General features: G+C 40.3%; 1 protein-coding gene across 1 annotated transcript in view; it reads right to left on the bottom strand.

Annotated features, from left to right (window-relative positions):
* Positions 1-24,000, bottom strand: part of Ufl1 (UFM1 specific ligase 1) — a 229,936-nt gene that overhangs the window by 29,562 nt on the left and 176,374 nt on the right. The window contains exon 10 of the mRNA XM_070081817.1: positions 17,043-17,209. Within this exon, the coding sequence (XP_069937918.1) occupies positions 17,043-17,209 (167 nt within the window). The remainder of the gene's footprint in view (positions 1-17,042; positions 17,210-24,000) is intronic.

A 24,000-nucleotide genomic window follows, 5' to 3' on the forward strand; every position in this document is an offset into this window, starting at 1 on the left:
AGTATTTATGGTTGTATTCTCATTTTCTTGGTCTCATTTGATAGAATGGAAAACATATTATAGAAATAGAGGTGATTTTGATTGATTTTACTAAAAAAGAACCTGGAAATGGAGCTCAAAGTAGAAAAAATGTTTGATTTTTGCCAATGTTCAAAAGTAAACAAATGATGTCATTGTCCAATAAATGTCCAACTAGCCATTCTAATAAGCAGTCATGAATGGGTTGATGTTATTTATACAATTATTACAGTATTGCAGTAGTCTGCATAATAGTAAGTCTTCTATTTTTTGTTTGAATAAAAATTCAAAATAGAAAGCAAGAGTAATATCAGAGGGGCCTGGAGACATGACTGATGAACATAGAAAATGTTATTTTAGAGCCAGGAATGTCTGCATTGTTCATTCTGGACCTTATTTTGAAATTGTCATGTTTTTTAATTTTCGTGAAATTGGCCAAATTGCAAATTTCTGACCATGTTATTGGGTAGTTGAAATCGGTAAATGGGCAGTTTCTTGTACTCAATCGATCGAAAAAATGGAGTTCTAAAGAAATAGCTATGAGTTTGGTCGACTGGAACAATGGAATTAGCCGAAAATAGGGCTCAAAATGGGCGAAATCGCCGATTTGTAAACATCGCCGAGGTTGCTAACTTCGCGAGAGCATAACTCCGTCAGTTTTCCAACAAATTTCGTTTTTTTGGTGTCATTACAACCGGGAAAAGATTTTCTAGCATTTCATAAGAAAAAATATTTTTTTTTTTTTTTAAATTTTGCGACACCACGAGACACCTCAGGATTGGGGGTTGTGACAGTCAAAGGGTTAATAAATGTATGAAAGAGGGGAAGGTACCTAGGGATTGGCGGAGAGCATGTATAATCCCTTTATATAAAGGGAAAGGGGACAAAAGAGATTGTAAAAATTATAGAGGAGTAAGTTTACTGAGTATACCAGGAAAAGTATACGGTAGGGTTATAATTGAAAGAATTAGAGGTAAGACAGAATGTAGGATTGCAGATGAGCAGGGAGGCTTCAGAGTGGGTAGGGGATGTGTAGATCAAGTGTTTACATTGAAGCATATATGTGAACAGTATTTAGATAAAGGTAGGGAAGTTTTATTGCATTTATGGATTTAGAAAAGGCATATGATAGAGTGGATAGAGGAGCAATGTGGCAGATGTTGCAAGTATATGGAATAATAGGTGGTAAGTTACTAAATGCTGTTAAGAGTTTTTATGAGGATAGTGAGGCTCAGGTTAGGGTGTGTAGAAGAGAGGGAGAATACTTCCCAGTAAAAGTAGGTCTTAAACAGGGATGTGTAATGTCACCATGGTTGTTTAATCTATTTATAGATGGGGTTGTAAAAGAAGTAAATGCTCGGGTGTTCGGGAGAGGGGTGGGATTAAATTATGGGGAATCAAATTCAAAATGGGAATTGACACAGTTAGTTTTTGCTGATGATACTGTGCTTATGGGAGATTCTAAAGAAAAATTGCTAAGGTTAGTGGATGAGTTTGGAAAGGAGTGTAAAGGTAGAAAGTTGAAAGTGAACATAGAAAAGAGTAAGGTGATGAGGGTATCAAATGATTTAGATAAAGAAAAATTGGATATCAAATTGGGGAGGAGGAGTATGGAAGAAGTGGACGTTTTCAGATACTTGGGAGTTGACGTGTTGGCGGATGGATTTATGAAGGATGAGGTTAATCATAGAAATGATGAGGGAAAAAAGGTGAGTGGTGCATTGAGGTATATGTGGAGTCAAAAAACGCTATCTATGGAGGCAAAAAAGGGAATGTATGAAAGTATAGTGGTAACAACACTCTTATATGGATGTGAAGCTTGGGTGGTAAATGCAGCAGCGAGGAGACAGTTGGAGGCAGTGGAGATGTCCTGTCTAAGGGCAATGTGTGGCGTAAATTATTATTTTTTTTTTATTATCACACTGGCCGATTCCCACCAGGGCAGGGTGGCCCGAAAAAGAAAAACTTTCACCATCATTCACTCCATCACTGTCTTGAAAGAAGGATGCTTTACACTACAGTTTTTAAACTGCAACATTAACACCCCTCCTTCAGAGTGCAGGCACTGCACCTCCCATCTCCAGGACTCAAGTCCGGCCTGCCGGTTTCCCTGAACCCCTTCATAAATGTTACTTTGCTCACACTCCAACAGCACGTCAAGTATTAAAAACCACTTGCCTCCATTCACTCCTATCAAACACGCTCACGCATGCCTGCTGGAAGTCCAAGCCCCTCACACACAAAACCTCCTTTACCCCCTCCCTCCAACCTTTCCTAGGCCGACCCCTACCCCGCCTTCCTTCCACTACAGACTGATACACTCTTGAAGTCATTCTGTTTCGCTCCATTCTCTCTACATGTCCGAACCACCTCAACAACCCTTCCTCAGCCCTCTGGACAACAGTTTTGGTAATCCCGCACCTCCTCCTAACTTCCAAACTACGAATTCTCTGCATTATATTCACACCACACATTGCCCTCAAACATGACATCTCCACTGCCTCCAGCCTTCTCCTCGCTGCAACATTCATCACCCATGCTTCACACCCATATAAGAGCGTTGGTAAAACTATACTCTCATACATTCCCCTCTTTGCCTCCAAGGACAAAGTTCTTTGTCTCCACAGACTCCTAAGTGCACCACTCACCCTTTTCCCCTCATCAATTCTATGATTCACCTCATCTTTCATAAACCCATCCGCTGACACGTCCAATCCCAAATATCTGAACACATTCACCTCCTCCATACTCTCTCCCTCCAATCTGATATCCAATCTTTCATCACCTAATCTTTTTGTAATCCTCATAACCTTACTCTTTCCTGAATTCACTTTTAATTTCCTTCTTTTGCATACCCTACCAAATTCATCCACCAATCTCTGCAACTTCTCTTCAGAATCTCCCAAGAGCACAGTGTCATCAGCAAAGAGCAACTGTGACAACTCCCACTTTATGTGTGATACTTTATCTTTTAACTCCAAGCCTCTTGCCAAGACCCTCGCATTTACTTCTCTTACAACCCCATCTATACATATATTAAACAACCACAGTGACATCACACATCCTTGTCTAAGGCCTACTTTTACTGGGAAATAATTTCCCTCTTTCCTACATACTCTAACTTGAGCCTCACTATCCTCGTAAAAACTCTTCACTGCTTTCAGTAACCTACCTCCTACACCATACACCTGCAACATCTGCCACATTGCCCCCCTATCCACCCTGTCATATGCCTTTTCCAAATCCATAAATGCCACAAAGACCTCTTTAGCCTTATCTAAAATACTGTTCACTTATATGTTTCACTGTAAACACCTGGTCCACACACCCCCTACCTTTCCTAAAGCCGCCTTGTTCATCTGCTATCCTATTCTCCGTCTTACTCTTAATTCTTTCAATAATAACTCTACCATACACTTTGCCAGGTGTAGTCAACAGACTTATCCCCCTATAATTTTTGCACTCTCTTTTATCCCCTTTGCCTTTATACAAAGGAACTATGCATGCTCTCTGCCAATCCCTAGGTACCTTACCCTCTTCCATACATTTATTAAATAATTGCACCAACCACTCCAAAACTATATCCCCACCTGCTTTTAACATATGCCTTTTCCAAATCCATAAATGCCACAAAGACCTCTTTAGCCTTATCTAAATACTGTTCACTTATATGTTTCACTGTAAACACCTGGTCCACACACCCCCTACCTTTCCTAAAGCCTCCTTGTTCATCTGCAATCCTATTCTCCGTCTTACTCTTAATTCTTTCAATAATAACTCTACCATACACTTTACCAGGTATACTCAACAGACTTATCCCCCTATAATTTTTGCACTCTCTTTTGTCCCCTTTGCCTTTATACAAAGGAACTATGCATGCTCTCTGCCAATCCCTAGGTACCTTACCCTCTTCCATACATTTATTAAATAATTGCACCAACCACTCCAAAACTATATCCCCACCTGCTTTTAACATTTCTTTCTTTATCCCATCAATCCCGGCTGCCTTGCCCCCTTTCATTTTACCTACTGCCTCACAAACTTCCCCTACACTCACAACTGGCTCTTCCTCACTCCTACAAGATTTTATTCCTCCTTGCCCTATACACGAAATCACAGCTTCCCTATCTTCATCAACAATTAGCAATTCCTCAAAATATTCCCTCCATCTACCCAATACCTCTAACTCTCTATTTAATAACTCTCCTCTCCTATTTTTAACTGACAAATCCATTTGTTCTCTAGGCTTCCTTAACTTGTTAATCTCACTCCAAAACTTTTTCTTATTTTCAACAAAATTTGTTGATAACATCTCACCCACTCTCTCATTTGCTCTCTTTTTACATTACTTCACCACTCTCTTAACCTCTCTCTTTTTCTCCATATACTCTTCCCTCCTTGCATCACTTCTACTTTGCAAAAACTTCTCATATGCTAACTTTTTCTCCCTTACTACTCTCTTTACATTATCATTCCACCAATCACTCCTCTTCCCTCCCGCACCCACTTTCCTGTAACCACAAACTTCTGCTGAACACTCTAACACTACATTTTTAAACCTACCCCATACCTCTTCGACCCCATTGCCTATGCTCTCATTAGCCCATCTATCCTCCAATAGCTGTTTATATCTTACCCTAACTGCCTCCTGTTTTAGTTTATTAACCTTCACCTCTCTCTTTCCTGATGCTTCTATTCTCCTTGTATCCCATCTACCTTTTACTCTCAGCGTAGCTACAACTAGAAAGTGATCTGATATATCTGTGGCCCCTCTATAAACATGTACATCCTGAAGTCTACTCAAGAGTCTTTTATCTACCAATACATAATCCAACAAACTACTGTCATTTCGCCCTACATCATATCTTGTATACTTATTTATCCTCTTTTTCTTAAAATATGTATTACCTATAACTAAACCCCTTTCTATACAAAGTTCAATCAAAGGGCTCCCATTATCATTTATACCTGGCACCCCAAACTTACCTACCACACCCTCTCTAAAAGTTTCTCCTACTTTAGCATTCAGGTCCCCTACCACAATTACTCTGTCACTTGGTTCAAAGGCTCCTATACATTCACTTAACATCTCCCAAAATCTCTCTCTCTCCTCTACATTTCTCTCTTCTCCAGGTGCATACACGCTTATTATGACCCACTTTTCGCATCCAACCTTTACTTTAATCCACATAATTCTTGAATTTACACATTCATATTCTCTTTTCACCTTCCATAACTGATCCTTCAACATTACTGCTACCCCTTCCTTTGCTCTAACTCTCTCAGATACTCCATATTTAATCCCATTTATTTCCCCCCACCGAAATTCCCCTACCCCCTTCAGCTTTGTTTCGCTTAGGGCCAGGACATCCAACTTCTTTTCATTCATAACATCAGCAATCATCTGTTTCTTGTCATCCGCACTACATCCACGCACATTCAAGCATCCCAGTTTTATAAAGTTTTTCTTCTATGCAGAAAATTCGGAGTGTGGAAATTAGGAGAAGGTGTGGAGTTAATAAAAGCATTAGTCATAGGGCAGAAGAGGGGTTGTTGAGGTGGTTTGGTCATTTAGAGAGAATGGATCAAAGTAGAATGACATGGAATGCATATAAATCTATAGGGGAAGGAAGGAGGGGTAGGGGTCATCCTCGAAAGGGTTGGAGAGAGGGGGTAAAGGAGGTTTTGTGGACGAGGGGCTTGGACTTCCAGCAAGTGTGCGTGAGCGTGTTAGATAGGAGTGAATGGAGACAAATGATACTTGGAACCTGACGATCTGTTGGAGTGTGAGCAGGGTAATATTTAGTGAAGGGATTCAGGGAAACCGGTTATTTTCATATAGTCGGACTTGAGTCCTGGAAATGGGAAGTACAATGCCTGCACTTTAAAGGAGGGGTTTGGGATATTGGCAGTTTGGAGGGATATGTTGTGTATCTTTATACGTATATGCTTCTAAACTGTTGTATTCTGAGCACCTCTGCAAAAACAGTGATAATGTGTGAGTGTGGTGAAAGTGTTGAATGATGATGAAAGCATTTTCTTTTTGGGGATTTTCTTTCTTTTTTGGGTCACCCTGCCTCGGTGGGAGACAGCCGACTTGTTGAAAGAAAGAAAAAAAAAAAAAAAATATATATATTTTTATATATATATATATATGTATATATATTTATATATATATATATATATATATATATATATATATGTATATATATATGTATATATATATATGTATATATATATGTATATATATATATATGTATATATATATGTATATATATGTATATATATATATGTATAGGAGCAAGGGGCTAGTAACCCCTTCTCCTGTATATATTACTAAATATGAAAGGAGAAACTTTTGTTCTTCCTTTTGGGCCACCCCGCCTCGGTGGGATACGGCTGGTGTGTTGAAAGAAAGAAAGATATATATATATATATATATATATATATATATATATATATATATATATATATATATATATATATATACAGTGCCTGCACTGTAAGTACAGTGCCTGCACTCTGAAGGAGGGGTGTTAATGTTGCAGTTTAAAAACTGTAGTGTAAAGCACCCTTCTGGCAAGACAGTGATGGAGTGAATGATGGTGAAAGTTTTTCTTTTTCGGGCCACCCTGCCTTGGTGGGAATCGGCCAGTGTGATAATAAAAATATATATATATATATATATATATATTTTTTTTTTTTTTTTTTTCAACAAGTCGGCCGTCTCCCACCGAGGCAGACACACACATGCATATATATATATACATACATCTAGGTTTTCCTCCTTTTTCTAAATAGCTCTTGTTCCTCTTTTTTTTCTTCTATTGTCCATGGGGAAGTGGAAAAGAATCTTTCCTCCGTAAGCCATGCGTGTCGTATGAGGCGACTAAAATGCCGGGAGCAATGGGCTAGTAACCCCTTCTCCTGTAGACATTTACTAAAAAAGAGAAGAAGAAAAACTTTATAAAACTGGGATGCTTAAATGTGCGTGGATGTAGTGCGGATGACAAGAAACAGATGATTGCTGATGTTATGAATGAAAAGAAGTTGGATGTCCTGGCCCTAAGCGAAACAAAGCTGAAGGGGGTAGGAGAGTTTTGGTGGGGAGAAATAAATGGGATTAAATCTGGAGTATCTGAGAGAGTTAGAGCAAAGGAAGGGGTAGCAGTAATGTTGAATGATCAGTTATGGAAGGAGAAAAGAGAATATGAATGTGTAAATGCAAGAATTATGTGGATTAAAGTAAAGGTTGGATGCGAGAAGTGGGTCATAATAAGCGTGTATGTACCTGGAGAAGAGAGGAATGCATAGGAGAGAGAGAGATTTTGGGAGATGTTAAGTGAATGTATAGGAGCCTTTGAACCAAGTGAGAGAGTAATTGTGGTAGGGGACCTGAATGCTAAAGTAGGAGAAACTTTTAGAGAGGGTGTGGTAGGTAAGTTTGGGGTGCCAGGTGTAAATGATAATGGGAGCCCTTTGATTGAACTTTGTATAGAAAGGGGTTTAGTTATAGGTAATACATATTTTAAGAAAAAGATGATAAATAAGTATACAAGATATGATGTAGGGCGAAATGACAGTAGTTTGTTGGATTATGTATTGGTAGATAAAAGACTGTTGAGTAGACTTCAGCATGTACATGTTTATAGAGGGGCCACAGATATATCAGATCACTTTCTAGTTGTAGCTACACTGAGAGTAAAAGGTAGATGGGATACAAGGAGAATAGAAGCATCAGGGAAGAGAGAGGTGAAGGTTTATAAACTAAAAGAGGAGGCAGTTAGGGTAAGATATAAACAGCTATTGGAGGATAGATGGGCTAATGAGAGCATAGGCAATGGGGTTGAAGAGGTATAGGGTAGGTTTAAAAATGTAGTGTTAGAGTGTTCAGCAGAAGTTTGTGGTTACAGGAAAGTGGGTGCGGGAGGGAAGAGGAGCGATTGGTGGAATGATGATGTGAAGAGAGTAGTAAGGGAGAAAAAGTTAGCATATGAGAAAATTTTACAAACTGGAAGTGATGCAAGGAGGGAAGAGTATATGGAGAAAAAGAGAGAGGTTAAGAGAGTGGTGAAGCAATGTAAAAAGAGAGCAAATGAGAGAGTGGGTGAGATGTTATCAACAAATTTTGTTGAAAATAAGAAAAAGTTTTGGAGTGAGATTAACAAGTTAAGGAAGCCTAAAGAACAAATGGATTTGTCAGTTAAAAATAGGAGAGGAGAGTTATTAAATGGAGAGTTAGAGGTATTGGGAAGATGGAGGTAATATTTTGAGGAATTGTTAAATGTTGATGAAGATAGGGAAGCTGTGATTTCGTGTATAGGGCAAGGAGGAACAACATCTTGTAGGAGTGAGGAAGAGCCAGTTGTGAGTGTGGGGGAAGTTCATGAGGCAGTAGGTAAAATGAAAGGGGGTAAGGCAGCCGGGATTGATGGGATAAAGATAGAAATGTTAAAAGCAGGTGGGGATATAGTTTTGGAGTGGTTGGTGCAATTATTTAATAAATGTATGGAAGAGGGTAAGGTACCTAGGGATTGGCAGAGAGCATGCATAGTTCCTTTGTATAAAGGCAAAGGGGTTAAAAGAGAGTGCAAAAATTATAGGGGGATAAGTCTGTTGAGTATACCTGGCAAAGTGTATGGTAGAGTTATTATTGAAAGAATTAAGAGTAAGACGGAGAATAGGATAGCAGATGAACAAGGAGGCTTTAGGAAAGGTAGGGGGTGTGTGGACCAGGTGTTTACAGTGAAACATATAAGTGAACAGTATTTAGATAAGGCTAAAGAGGTCTTTGTGGCATTTATGGATTTGGAAAAGGAGTATGACAGGGTGGATAGGGGGGCAATGTGGCAGATGTTGCAGGTGTATGGTGTAGGAGGTAGGTTACTGAAAGCAGTGAAGAGTTTTTACGAGGATAGTGAGGCTCAAGTTAGAGTATGTAGGAAAGGGGGAAATTATTTCCCAGTTAAAGTAGGCCTTAGACAAGGACGTGTGATGTCACCGTATTTGTTTAATATATTTATAGATGGGGTTGTAAGAGAAGTAAATGCGAGGGTCTTGGCAAGAGGCGTGGAGTTAAAAGATAAAGAATCACACATAAAGTGGGAGTTGTCACAGTTGCTCTTTGCTGATGACACTGTGCTCTTGGGGGATTCTGAAGAGAAGTTGCAGAGATTGGTGGATGAATTTGGTAGGGTGTGCAAAAGAAGAAAATTGAAAGTGAATACAGGAAAGAGTAAGGTTATGAGGATAACAAAAAGGTTAGGTGATGAAAGATTGGATATCAGATTGGAGGGAGAGAGTATGGAGGAGGTGAATGTATTCAGATATTTGGGAGTGGACATGTCAGCAGATGGGTCTATGAAAGATGAGGTGAATCATAGAATTGATGAGGGGAAAAGGGTGAGTGGTGCACTTAGAAGTCTGTGGAGACAAAGAACTTTGTCCTTGGAGGCAAAGAGGGGAATGTATGAGAGTATAGTTTTACCAACGCTCTTATATGGGTGTGAAGCATGGGTGATGAATGTTGCAGCGAGGAGAAGGCTGGAGGCAGTGGAGATGTCATGTCTGAGAGCAATGTGTGGTGTGAATATAATGCAGAGAATTCGTAGTTTGGAAGTTAGGAGGAGGTGCGGGATTACCAAAACTGTTGTCCAGAGGGCTGAGGAAGGGTTGTTGAGGTGGTTCGGACATGTGGAGAGAATGGAGCGAAACAGAATAACTTCAAGAGTGTATCAGTCTGTAGTGGAAGGAAGGCGTTGTAGGGGTCGGCCTAGGAAAGGTTGGAGGGAGGGGGAAAAGGAGGTTTTTTTGTGCGAGGGGCTTGGACTTCCAGCTGGCATGCGTGAGCGTGTTTGATAGGAGTGAATGGAGACAAATGGTTTTTAATACTTGACGTGCTGATGGAGTGTGAGCAAAGTAGCATTTATGAAGGGGTACAGGGAAACCGGCAGGCCGGACTCGAGTCCTGGAGATGGGAAGTACAGTGCCTGCACTCTGAAGGAGGGGTGTTAATGTTGCAGTTTAAAAACTGTAGTGTAAAACACCCTTCTGGAAAGACAGTGATGGAGTGAATGATGGTGAAAGTTTTTCTTTTTCGGGCCACCCTGCCTTGGTGGGAATCGGCCAGTGTGATAATAAAACAAAATAATATATATATATATATATATATATATATATATATATATATATATTTATTTATTTATTTATTTATTTTTTTTTTTTTCAACAAGTAGGTCGTCTCCCACCGAGGCAGGGTGACCCAAAAAAGAAAGAAAATCCCCAAAAAGAAAATACTTTCATCATCATTCAACACTTTCACCACACTCACACATTATCACTGCTTTTGCTGAGGTGCTCAGGATACAACAGTTTAGAAGCATATATGTATAAAGATACACAACATATCCCTCCAAACTGCCAATATCCCAACCCCCTCCTTTAAAGTGCAGGCATTGTACTTCCCATTTCCAGGACTCAAGTCCGACTATATGAAAATAACCGGTTTCCCTGAATCCCTTCACTAAATATTACCCTGCTCACACTCCAACAGATCGTCAGGTCCCAAGTATCATTCGTCTCCATTCACTCCTATCTAACACGCTCATGCACGCTTGCTGGAAGTCCAAGCCCCTCGCCCACAAAACCTCCTTTACCCCCTCTTTCCAACCCTTTCGAGGACGACCCCTACCACTCTTTCCTTCCCCTATAGATTTATATGCTTTCCATGTCATTCTACTTTGATCCATTCTCTCTAAATGACCAAACCACCTCAACAACCCCTCTTCTGCCCTCTGACTAATGCTTTTATTAACTCCACACCTTCTCCTAATTTCCACACTCCGAATTTTCTGCATAATATTTACACCACACATTGCCCTTAGACAGGACATCTCCACTGCCTCCAACCGTCTCCTCGCTGCTGCATTTACCACCCAAGCTTCACATCCATATAAGAGTGTTGGTACTACTATACTTTCATACATTCCCTTCTTTGCCTCCATAGATAACGTTTTTTGACTCCACATATACCTCAATGCACCACTCACCTTTTTTCCCTCATCAATTCTATGATTAACCTCATCCTTCATAAATCCATCCGCCGACACGTCAACTCCCAAGTATCTGAAAACATTCACTTCTTCCATACTCCTCCTCCCCAATTTGATATCCAATTTTTCTTTATCTAAATCATTTGATATCCTCATCACCTTACTCTTTTCTATGTTCACTTTCAACTTTCTACCTTTACACACATTCTCAAACTCATCCACTAACCTTTGCAATTTTTCTTTAGAATCTCCCATAAGCACAGTATCATCAGCAAAAAGTAACTGTGTCAATTCCCATTTTGAATTTGATTCCCCATAATTTAATCCCACCCCTCTCCCGAACACCCTAGCATTTACTTCTTTTACAACCCCATCAATAAATATATTAAACAACCATGGTGACATTACACATCCCTGTCTAAGACCTACTTTTACCGGGAAGTATTCTCCCTCTCTTCTACACACCCTAACCTGAGCCTCACTATTCTCATAAAAGCTCTTTACAGCATTTAGTAACTTACCACCTATTCCATAAACTTGCAACATCTGCCACATTGCTCCTCTATCCACTCTATCATATGCCTTTTCTAAATCCATAAATGAAATAAAAACTTCCCTACCTTTATCTAAATACTGTTCACATATATGCTTCAATGTAAACACTTGATCTACACATCCCCTACCCACTCTGAAGCCTCCTTGCTCATCCGCAATTCTACATTCTGTCTTACCTCTAATTCTTTCAATTATAACTCTACCGTATACTTTTCCTGGTATACTCAGTAAACTTATTCCTCTATAATTTTTACAATCTCTTTTGTCCCCTTTCCCTTTATATAAAGGGACTATACATGCTCTCCGCCAATCCCTAGGTACCTTCCCCTCTTTCATACATTTATTAAACAAAAGTACCAACCACTCCAACACTATATCCCCCCCTGCTTTTAACATTTCTGTCATGATCCCATCAGTTTCAGCTGCTTTACCCCCTTTCATTCTACGTAATGCCTCACGTACCTCCACCACACTTACATTCTGCTCTTCTTCACTCCTAAAAGATGGTATACCTCCCTGGCCAGTGCATGAAATTACCGCCTCCCTTTCTTCCTCAACATTTAAAAGTTCCTCAAAATATTCTCGCCATCTACCTAATACCTCCCTCTCCCCATCTACTAACTCCCCTACTCTGTTTTTAATGGACAAATCCATACTTTCCCTAGGCTTTCTTAACTTGTTTAACTCACTCCAAAATTTTTTCTTATTTTCATTAAAATTTCTTGACAGTGCCTCTCCCACTCTTTCATCTGCTCTCCTTTTGCACTCTCTCACCACTCTCTTCACCTTTCTTTTACTCTCCATATACTCTGCTCTTCTTATAACACTTCTGCTTTGTAAAAACCTCTCGTAAGCTACCTTTTTCTCTTTTATCACACCCTTTACTTCATCATTCCACCAATCACTCCTCTTTCCTCCTGCCCCCACCCTCCTATAACCACAAACTTCTGCCCCACATTCTAATACTGCATTTTTAAAACTATTCCAACCCTCTTCAACCCCCCCACTACTCATCTTTGCACTAGCCCACCTTTCTGCCAACAGTCGCTTATATCTCGCCCGAACTTCCTCCTCCCTTAGTTTATACACTTTCACCTCCCTCTTACTTGTTGTTGCCACCTTCCTCTTTTCCCATCTACCTCTTACTCTAACTGTAGCTACAACTAAATAATGATCTGATATATCAGTTGCCCCTCTATAAACATGTACATCCTGGAGCCTACCCATCAACATTATATATATATATACACATATATATATACATATATACATATATATATATATATATATATATATATGTATATATATATGTGTATATATATGTGTATATATATATGTATATATATATGTATATATATATGTATATATATATGTATATATATATGTATATATATATGTATATGTATATATATATATGTATATATATATGTATATATATATATATGTATATGTATATATATATGTATATATATATGTATATATATATATATGTATATATATATATATATATATATATATGTATGTATGTATAGGTAGTAGGTTGGTAAACAGCAACCGCCCAGGGAGGTACTACCGTCCTGCCAAGTGAGTGTAAAACGAAAGCCTGTAATTGTTTTACATGATGGTAGGATTGCTGGTGTCCTTTTTTCTGTCTCATGAACATGCAAGATTTCAGGTACGTCTTGCTACTTCTACTTACACTTAGGTCACACTACATATACATGTACAAGCACATATATACACACCCCTCTGGGTTTTCTTCTATTTTCTTTCTAGTTCTTATTCTTGTTTATTTCCTCTTATCTCCATGGGGAATTGGAACAGAATTCTTCCCCCGTAAGCCATGCGTGTTGTAAGAGGCGACTAAAATGCCGGGAGCAAGGGGCTAGTAACCTCTTCTCCTGTATATATTACTAAATTTAAAAGGAGAAACTTCAGTTTTTTCTTTTGGGCCACCCCACCTCAGTGGGATACGGCTGGTACGTTGGAAGAAATATATATATATATATATATATTATATTTCTAATATATATATATATATTTATATATATTATATATTATATATATATATTATATATATATATATATATGCCTGTACATGTATGTGTAGTGCGACGTAAGTGTAAGAAGAAGTAGCAAGAAGTATCTGTAATCTTGCATGTTTATGAGACAGAAAAATGGACACCAGCAATCCTACCATCATGTAAAACAATTACAGGCTTTCGTTTTACACTCACTTGGCAGGATGGTAGTACCTCTCTGGGCTGTTGCTGTCTACCAACCTACTACCTAGGATATATATCTTTCTTTCAACACACTTAGGTCCCACTACACATACATGTATAAGCATATATATATATACACACCCCTCTGGGTTTTCTTCTATTTTCTTTCTAGTTCTTGTTCTTGTTTATTTCCTCTTTTCTCCATGGGGAAGTGGTACAGAATTCTTCCTCCGTAAGCCATGCGTGTTGTAAGAGGCGACTAAAATGCCAGAAGCAAGGGGTTAGTTACCCCTTCTTTTGTATAAATTACTAAATTTAAAAAGAGAAACTTTCATTTTCCTTTTTGGGCCACCCTGCCTCGGTGGGATACGGCCAGTTTGTTGAAAAAAAAAAAAATATGACAGAGTGGATAGGGAGGCAATGTGGTAGATGTTGCAAGTATATGAAATCGGTAGTAAATTACTAAATGGTGTAAAGAGTTTTTAGGAAGATAGCGAGGCCTAAGTTAGGGTGTGTAGGAGAGAAGGAGATTACTTCCTGATAAAAAAAGTAGGTCTTAGACAGGGATGTGAAGTATCACCATGGTTGTTTAATATATTATAGACAGGGTTGTAAAAGAAGTAAATGCTAGGGTGTTGGGGAGAGGGGTGGGATTAAATTATGGGGAATCAAATACAAAATGGGAGTTGATACTGTTACTTTTTGCTGTTGATACTGTGCTTATGGGAGATTCTAAAGAAAAGTTGCAAAGGTTAGCAGACAAGGGAGGGTGTGTAAAGGTAGAAAGTTGAAAGTGAACATAGATAAGAGTAAGGTGATGAGGGTATCAAATGATTTAGATAAAGAAAAATTGTATATCACATTGGAGGGAGGGAGGGAGAATGGAAGAAGTGAATGTTTTCAGATATTTGGGAGTTGACGTATCAGCGGATGGGTTTATGAAGGATGAGGTTAACCACAGAATTGATGAAGGAAAAAAGGTGAGTGGTGCATTGAGGTATCTGAGGAGACAAAAAACATTATCCATGGAGGCAAAGAAGGGAATGTACGAACGTGCAGTGGTACCAACACTCTTATATGGGTGTGAAGCTTGGGTTGCAAATGCTGTAGTGAGGAGGCAGCTGGAGGCAGTGGAGATGTCCTGTCTAAGGGCAATATGTGGTGTGAATATTATGCAGAGAATTCAGTGTGTGGAAATTAGGAGGAGGTGTGGAGTTACTAAAAGTGTTAGTCGGAGGTCTGAAGAGGGTTTGTTGAAGTGGTATGGTCATTTAGAGAGAATGGATCAAAGAAGAATGACTTAAAGAGCACAAAAATCTGTAGGGAAAGGAAGGCAGGGTAGGGGTTGTCCTTGAAAAGGTTGGAGGGAGGGGGTAAAGGAGGTTTTGTGATAGAGGGACTTGGACTTCCAGCAAGCACGTGTGAGCATGTTTGACAGGAGTGAATGGAGACGAATGGTTTTTGAGACCTGATGAGCTGTTGGAGTGTGAGCAGGATAATATTTTGTGAAGGGATTCGGGGAAACTGGTTAGTCGAACTTGAGTCCTGGAAATGTGAAGTACAATGCCTGCACTTTAACCCTTTGAGGGTTTTCGTCGTACTAGTACGTCTTACGCGTAGGGGTTTTTGACGTACTAGTACTCATAAATTCTAGCGGCCTCAAATCTAGTGGGAGAAAGCTGGTAGGCCTTCATATGAAAGAATGGGTCTATGTGGTCAGTGTGCACAGTCTAAAAAAAATCCTGCAGCACACAGTGCATAATGAGAAAAAAAAAACTTTGACCATTTTTTTTTAATAAATCAGCGACTTTGCAGTGTATTTTCGTTTGGTATTTATTGTTGTATTCTAGTTTTCTTGGTCTCATTTTATAGAAGGGAAGACATATTACAGAAATTGAGATGATTTTGACTGGTTTTACAAAGAAAGGTGCCTTGAAATTGAGCTCAAAGCAGCAGAAATGTTCGATTTTTACCAAACTTCAAAAGTAAACAAATCGTGCCAAGCGTGCAATACACGTCAACTGGTGAGTCTAATATTCTTTCACAAGTGCACCAATAATATTTATACCATTTTTTACACTAATGCAGTAGTCTGCATAACAGTAAATCTTATATTTTTTGTGAAAATAAAAATTCAAAGTGGAAAGCAAAAGAATATAAGAGGGGCCTTGAGACATGACTAATGACTAGAGGAAATGTCATTTTAGTGCCAGGAATGTCTTTCTTGTTTATTCTGGACCCTATTCGGAAATTGGCATCTTTTGAAATTTGTGTGAAATTGGCAAAATTGTTAAATTCTGACCACTGTACTGGATAGTTGAATTTCATAAATGAGTGGTTTCTTGCACCCATTCGATAGAAAAAATGGAGTTCTAGCGAAATATTCATGTTTTTTGTCGACTAGTACAGTGAAATTGGCCGAAAATGGGGCTCAAAGTGGGCAAAATCGCCGATGCGTAAACATCGCCGAGACCGCTAACTTTGCGAAAGCATAATTCCGTAAGTTTTCTATCAAATTTCAAACTTTTGGTGTCTTTATGATCGGGAAAAGATTCTCTATCTTTTCATAAGAGAAAATAATTTTTTTTTTTTAAATTTGGCCGACCCTGAGAACGAGTTTCGGAGAGGGCCTGTCGACCCTCAAAGGGTTAAAGGAGGGGTTTGGGATACTGGCAGTTTGGAGGAACATCTAAGCTGTTGTATCTGAGCATCTCTGCAAATACAGTGATTATGTATGAGTGATGGTGAAAGTGTTGAATGATGATGAAAGTTTTTTCTTTCTTTTTGGATTTTTCTTTCTTTTTGGGTCACCCTGCCTCGGTAGGAAACGGTTTACGTTAAAAAAAATAATGCATGTTTAGTGTGACCTAAGTTTAAGTAGAAGTAGCAAGGCATATCTGAGACCTTGCATGTTTATGAGACAGAAAAAAGACAACAGCAATCCTACCATCATGTAAAACAATTACAGGCTTCCGTTGCACACTCACCTGTCAGGTCGTTAGTACCTTCCTGGGTGGTTGCTGTCTACCAACTTACTACTTAGTGAGATGTATTTTAAAGTGTTAAAATAATAAAATAAGACCCTACCCAATTTGCATTACAATGAATTACTCAAGTCAGGTTAAACCAAGAGTTATTCACGATTTCTTACTAGAACTAAATATGTACTAGAAGCTGACATCATTATTATTACCTGTCTTTTTTGTTGTCTTTCTTCTTCAGCATTACGCCTGTGACTGCAATTGCATCATCCACTACATCAAAGAATTCTTCCAAGCTGGAGCCACTTAGTGCCTTGTGGACATTTAGCAGTGGCACAGTCATCTCTTCTGATAACTTTTTGATGATCTTTAGACGAATCTAAACGAATATCACAATTATGATAATACAATCTGTAAGTCAGTTTGATATATGAGCATACAAATTGACTAATATCAAGATTTAAATTCCGACAGTAATAAAGTTCTGACCTCTGATTTCCCACTGTTGTGCCTTCACTTAAATATTTTTTATACTTCATAACTAATAGACTAATATTAAAAAAATCCATTAATAGTGCATGACTGCAAGAACCTGGATCAAGGAGCTAGTTACCACTTTCCATGGATTAAGAGGGAAGAAAGTATTGCCGATAAGGAATATATATACAAATTACACACATTCCAGAATACACAAGGAAATCTGTCTATTGACTATTAAAAGCTTAAAATGAATACAGCCTCTCCTCACTTAGCGACATACCCATTTACCGATGGCTCGGACTTAGGATGGACTCTCTGACCACTATGCATACCTAAATAATTGTGAACGAGGTTATTTGGTGTTTCTGGTAGCGGGGAGTAAATGATACGTGGTTCCAGGACACTTTTTTTAACTGTGGTATTTGGGGTGCCCATGCCGTGTGTTAAGTCCCCATGGCCCAGGAGGGCCATGGCTGCGAGGAGATAGGAGTCACCCTGTTGTCTGCTTCTAGGCCGCTGAGTGGGTGAGCGAGTGGGACCAGCGTCCCACTGACCTGGGCAGGCCTAGAGGGCAGCACCTGTGTGCCGCGAAATATGAATTAAGCTGACAGACAGCATAGGCTGTTTGTGCAGACAGTACAGGCTGTCTACATTTGCTTGGCCACCTTCCTCGCGTCGTCCCGACGCGACAATACTGGTGGTAAAAAAAACTCGGTCTCTCTCTCGTAGGAACAGGGCACAGAACATAAAATAAAAAACACGTATATACATATGGACATGGAAAAAAAAACTTCCTACAGGGAGGGAAGAAAAAACAGGTGGGGTGTGCTAAACATCGTGGTCATAGGCAGTGAGCGTCGATGGGCATCATTGCACGCCTTCCTGCGTCTGGACAGATGCCGCAACACAGGAGACATCGCTGCGGCTGAGCTGTGACATAACGGGTTACAGTCTCCTCTAGAACGGTGGAGCTGTCATCGTAGGAGTCACTGCAGGTTTCACTCAACCTGGGGCACGACATGCTGGTGCCCTCGAGTGAGGCATCGTCAAAACTCGGCAACTGGGCAGGACTTCTGGCAAGCGACTCAGGAGGACACTTCTCGACTGGCACTGTCGCTGGGCTGTCACTGCCAGCAAGCGTGGAGTGAGTTGTGGCAGAGACGACTCAGTGAAACATCTGGGAGTCGTAACATCATACACCAGACTGCAGTGAGTGAGCTAGCAGTCAAAGTGACATCATCTTTGTGAAGAAGCTCACTGAAGCTTGTGACACGAGGCTGACACAGTGCCTGCCGACAGGGATAACCGTGGCTTGACGAGTGTCATTCTCTCGGCAGTTGAGTTATAGCAGAGGTTAGTCTAAGTGTCCCCAGACTTGTTTCTCTACACATAACTGCACTCTGAGGGTCTGGAGGTGAAGTGAAACAAATCTCGATGTTAATCGTAGCAGGTACGATTCTGCAGAACATCTATGAGCGATGAGCATAAGAGCTTTCTGTACAAGGGGCTCATACGCTCAGGGCTAACTAATATCAGCTGTCAAACGCGTTGGTCACACCGGGTGACAATAACCCAGTGGTGCTACACACTGGTCTAGGCTCAAGACCACACTGGACACACGGAAAACTTTACACACACCCGCGGTACATGAGGTACAACATGGCTTAAACTAGCAAATGATGCTTTTCTGTGCACAAAATTGACACTAAGCCATACACTAACATGTGAGAACACTGAGAGGAATTAATTAACACACGACATATATCTTCTCTTAATCTTCGCGACAGTACTGACATAATTACTGAAACACTCGATGTGGCATCATGTGATGTCAGGAGTGACATCGCGAGGTGATGTCAGCAGCACTGTGATGTCAGCATACGTCTCAAGGTGACGTCAGGCAGGCATCGTGACATCATGAAGTCGGGCAGCAGCAGACCACAGCATGTGGCCTGGGATGTCTGGCTCGGTAACTCATGAGGCTCGTAGATCCACGTGGCTTCATCTACACCCCAAGTGGCGTCGTGATCTAGGTGGCTTGCTGATCCACATAGCTTCGAGTAGCCTCGGGCACTCGGATACACAGCTCTGGCAATGAATTCACATGGAAAACAGCAGAAAACACAGCAGAGGGAGTGGGTACATGGTGGTGGAATATGGTGGCAGGCGGGCGAGGTGTGAGTGAGGCAGGAACCCGGCCACTTCCTCCTCTCCCACCCACAAACACGTGGAGAAACTCACACTGGACGCAAAAATCACCACAAAACTCGCCTCTGGCTTGCTGAAATAGCTGTGCTGAGCTGAACAAGAGCAGCAGAACCTACAAGTGACGCTGAACACGTGACTTGAGAAACAGCATGGGACACTGTAGCGTGGGGTCACTGGGATGCCACTTGCAATTATCGAAGAAGTTCGGCAAATTTCAGCTAGATCCTGCTTGTACCTGTGTCTAGATGCTGAAACGTGCAGATGCGACATCAGGATAACTCATTGAGAGACGAATGTTTCTTGTGTAGGGTGATGAAGTGAAGAACTTCATTCCTTCTTCCTTCCTCTCTCCAGACAAACACAACTTGCTGCGACCACCGCTTCCCACCAATGTGAACGAGATTATTTGGTGAGCTGAAAGCAGGGTTCAATGATAAATGGTTCCAGGACACTATTTTTAACTGCGGTATCTGGGGTGCCCATGTCATGTGTTAAGTTCCATGGCCACAAGGAGATAGGAGTCACCCTGTTGTCTGCTTCTAGGCCATTGAGTGAGTGAGCGAGTGGGACCAGCGTCCCACTGACCTGGGCAGGCCTAAAGGGCAGCACCTGAGTGCCGTGAAATATGAACTAAGCTGGCAGACAGTATAGGCTGTCTGTGCAGACAGTACAAGCTGTCTACATAATGTGTATCAGAGCTGATTTCCTGTATTCTGTTTTTACAATATACAGTACACTACTACATAAACATTTAAATATATCCCAGAAATGTTACAGTAAATGGTGCAAAGGTGACATTAAAACAATATCAAAGATGGTTGGCACAAACCCACTACCATTATAGTATGATCCTTACTTAGCAACAAATTCATTTACCAACGAGGTCTTAGAAACGCAACTCCGTCATTAAGTGAGGAAACGCTGTACTAAACACCAGTGAACCTTACTGGGTAATTAAACCTCTTAATTTAAGGGTCATCAGCTTAATGGACTTCAGAAAAACAGGACAATCGTTTTAGTTAATCAATTTGAAAACGATGGACAAAGTCCATTCATAACAATTATCCATTCTTATTAAGATCATGACAACACAATCTCATCTCCATCCACCACCTATTCGCCACTATTAATGCATATAAATGTAAATTAAAAAATTATGTGGATTAAAATAAGAGTTGGATGCAAAAAGTGGGTCATAATAAGTGTATGCACCTGGAGAAGAGAGGAATGCAGAGGAGAGAGAGAGATTTTGGGAGATGTTAAGCGAGTGTCTAGGAACTTTTGAACCAAGTGAGAGAGTAATTGTCGTAGGGGACCTAAACGCTAAAGTATGAGAACCATTTAGAGAGGGTGTGGTAGGTAAGTTTGGGGAGCCTGGTGTAAATGATAATAGAGGCCCTTTGATTGAACTATGTATAGAAAGGGGTTTGGTTATAGGTAACACATATTTTAAGAAAAAGACGATAAATAAGCATACAAGATATGATGAAGGGCATAATGACAGTACAGTGGACCCCCGCATACCGATGGCATCACATAACGACTAATCCGCATACCGCTTGCTTTAATCGCAAAAATTTTGCCTCGCATACTGCTTAAAAACCCGCTCACCGATGTTCGTCCGAGATGCGTCCAATGTGCGCCCTCAGCCAGCCTCACATGTGCCGCCGGTGGCATTGTTTACCAGCCAGCTTGGATGTTACCGCCAAGCATACAATCGGAATATTTCATATTATTACAGTGTTTTCGGTGCTTTTTCTGGAAAATAAGTGACCATGGGCCCCAAGAAAGCAATAAGGGTGAGAATTCCAATAGAGATGAAGAAAGAGATCATTGATAAGTATGAAAGTGGAGTGCGTATCGCCGACCTGGCCAGGTTGTACAAGAAACCCCAATCAACCATCGCTACTATTGGTGGTACAGCTGCTGCTGCTGCACTGTCAGCTGCTGCTGCTGCTGTAGCATCGTCTGCTGCTGCTGTAGCATCGTCTGCTGCTGCTGTAGCATCGTCTGCTGCTGCTGTAGCATCGTCTGCTGCTGCTGTAGCACTATTGTTGGTGTGGCTTATTGAGAATATACCAAGAAACAATTAACCCCAGAGGATCTGCCACCCAGGATAACCCAAAAAAGTGAGTGTCATTGAAGACTGTCTAACTTATTTCCATTGGGGTCCTTAATCTTGTCTCCCAGGATGCAACCCACACCAGTCGACTAACACCCAGGTGAACAGGGAAAAATGCCTGGAACTAGTGCTCATATTGGTGAATTTAAAGCCAGCAAAGGTTGGTTTGAGAGATTTAAGAATCGTAGTGACATACACAGTGTGATAAGGCATGTTCTGGAAGAAAATACCAAACAGGACCTACAGTACTCAGGAGGAAAAGGCACTCCCAGGATACAGTGTCTCATCAGTCATTGCTGCATCTTCAATAAAGGTAAGTGTCATTTATTCTTCATTTAGTAGACTAGTACATGCACAATATATACTGTGCATGTACTACTCTACTATTGTGCATGTATCCTTCTCTTTGTGTGTTGGAAAATGTATATTTCACGTGGTAAAAATTTTTTTTTCATACTTTTGGGTGTCTTGCACGGATTAATTTGATTTCCATTATTTCTTATGGGGAAAATTCATTCGCATACCGATTATTTCGCATAACAATGACCCCTCTTGCACGGATTAAAATCGGTATGTGGGGGTCCACTGTAGTTTCTTGGACTACGTATTGGTAGATAAAAGACTGTTGAGCAAGCTTCAGGATGTACATGTTTTTAGAAGAGCCACAGATATATCAGATCACTTTATAGTTGTAGCTAAAGTGAGAGTTAAAGGTAGATGGGATACAGGGAAAATAGATGCAGCAAGTGAGAGACAGGTAAAGATTTATAAACTAAAGGAGGAGGCAGTTAGGGTAAGATATAAACAACTATTGGAGGATAGATGGGCTAGTGAGAGTACAAGCAATGGGTATGAAGATGTATGGAGTAGGTTTAAGAATGTAGTGTTAGTGTTCAGCAGAAGTTTGTGCTAACAGGAAAGTGGGTGCAAGAGGAAAAACGAGCGATTAGAGGAATGATGATGTAAAGAGAGAATAAGGGAGAAAAAGTTAGCATATAAGAGGTTTCTACAAAGCAGAAGTGATGCAAGGAGAGAAGAGTATATGGAGAGAAGAAGACAGTTTAAGAGAGTGATGAAGCAAGGAAAAAGAGAGCAAATGAGAGAGTGGGTGAGGTGTTATCAACAAATTTTGTTGAAAATAAGAAAAATTTTTGGAGAGATTAATAAGTTGAGGAGCCTAAGAAACGAATGGATTTGACAGTTTAAAATAAGAGAGGAGAATTATTAAATGGAGAGTTAGAGGTATCGGGAAGGAGGGAATATTTTGAGGAATTGCTAAATGTTGATGAAGATAGGGACACTGTGATTTTGTGTACAGGGCAAGGAGGAATAACATCTTGTAGGAGTGAGGAAGAGCCAGTTGTGAGTGTGGGAAGTTGGTAGGGTGAAAGGTGGTAAGGCAGCTGGGATTGATGGGATGAAGACAGAAATGTTAAAAGCAGGTGGAGATATAGTTTTGGAGTTGTTGGTGTTTTATTTAATAACTGTATGGAAGAGGGTAAGGTACCTAGGGATTGGCAGAGATTGTGCACAATTCCACTGAATAAAGGCAAAGGGGACAGAAGAGAGTGCCAAAATTATAGGGGTAGAAGTCTGTTGAGCTAGGTAGTAGGCTGGTAGACAGCAACCGCCCAGGGAGGTACTACCGTCCTGCCGAGTGTAAAACGAAAGCCTGCAATTCTTTTGCATGATGGTAGGATTGCTGGTGTCCTTTTTTCTGTCTCATAAACATGAAAGATTTCAGGTACGTCCGCCTACTTCTACTTACACTTAGGTCACACTACACTTACATGTACAAGCATATATATACACACCCCTCTGGGTTTTCTGCTATCTTCTTTCTAGTTCTTGTTCTTGTTCATTTCCTCTTATCTCCATGGGGATGTGAACAGAATTCTTCCTCCATAAGCCATGCGTATTGTAAGAGGTGACTAAAATGCCGGGAGCAAGGGGCTAGTAACCCTTTCTCCTGTATAAATTACTAAATTTAAAAAGAGAAACTTTTGTTTTTCTTTTTGGGCCACCCTGCCTTTGTGGGATACGGCCGGTTTGTTGAAAGAAGAAGAAGAAAAGTCTGTTGAGAATACCTGGTAAAGTGTATGGTAGAGTTATTATTGAAAGAATTAAGAGTAAGACGGAGAATAGGATAGCAGATGAACAAGGAGGCTTTAGGAAAGGTAGGGGGTGTGTGGACCAGGTGTTTACAGTGAAACAAATAGGTGAACACTATTTACATAAAGGTAAAGAGGTTTTTGTGGCATTTATGGATATGGAAAAGGCATATGACAGGGTGCATAGGGGGACAATGTGGTAGATGTTGCATATGAATGGAACAAGAGGCAGGTTACTGAAAGCAGTGA

This window comes from Cherax quadricarinatus, chromosome 6 (genome assembly GCF_038502225.1).
Source record: "Cherax quadricarinatus isolate ZL_2023a chromosome 6, ASM3850222v1, whole genome shotgun sequence".
NCBI lineage: Eukaryota > Metazoa > Arthropoda > Malacostraca > Decapoda > Parastacidae > Cherax > Cherax quadricarinatus.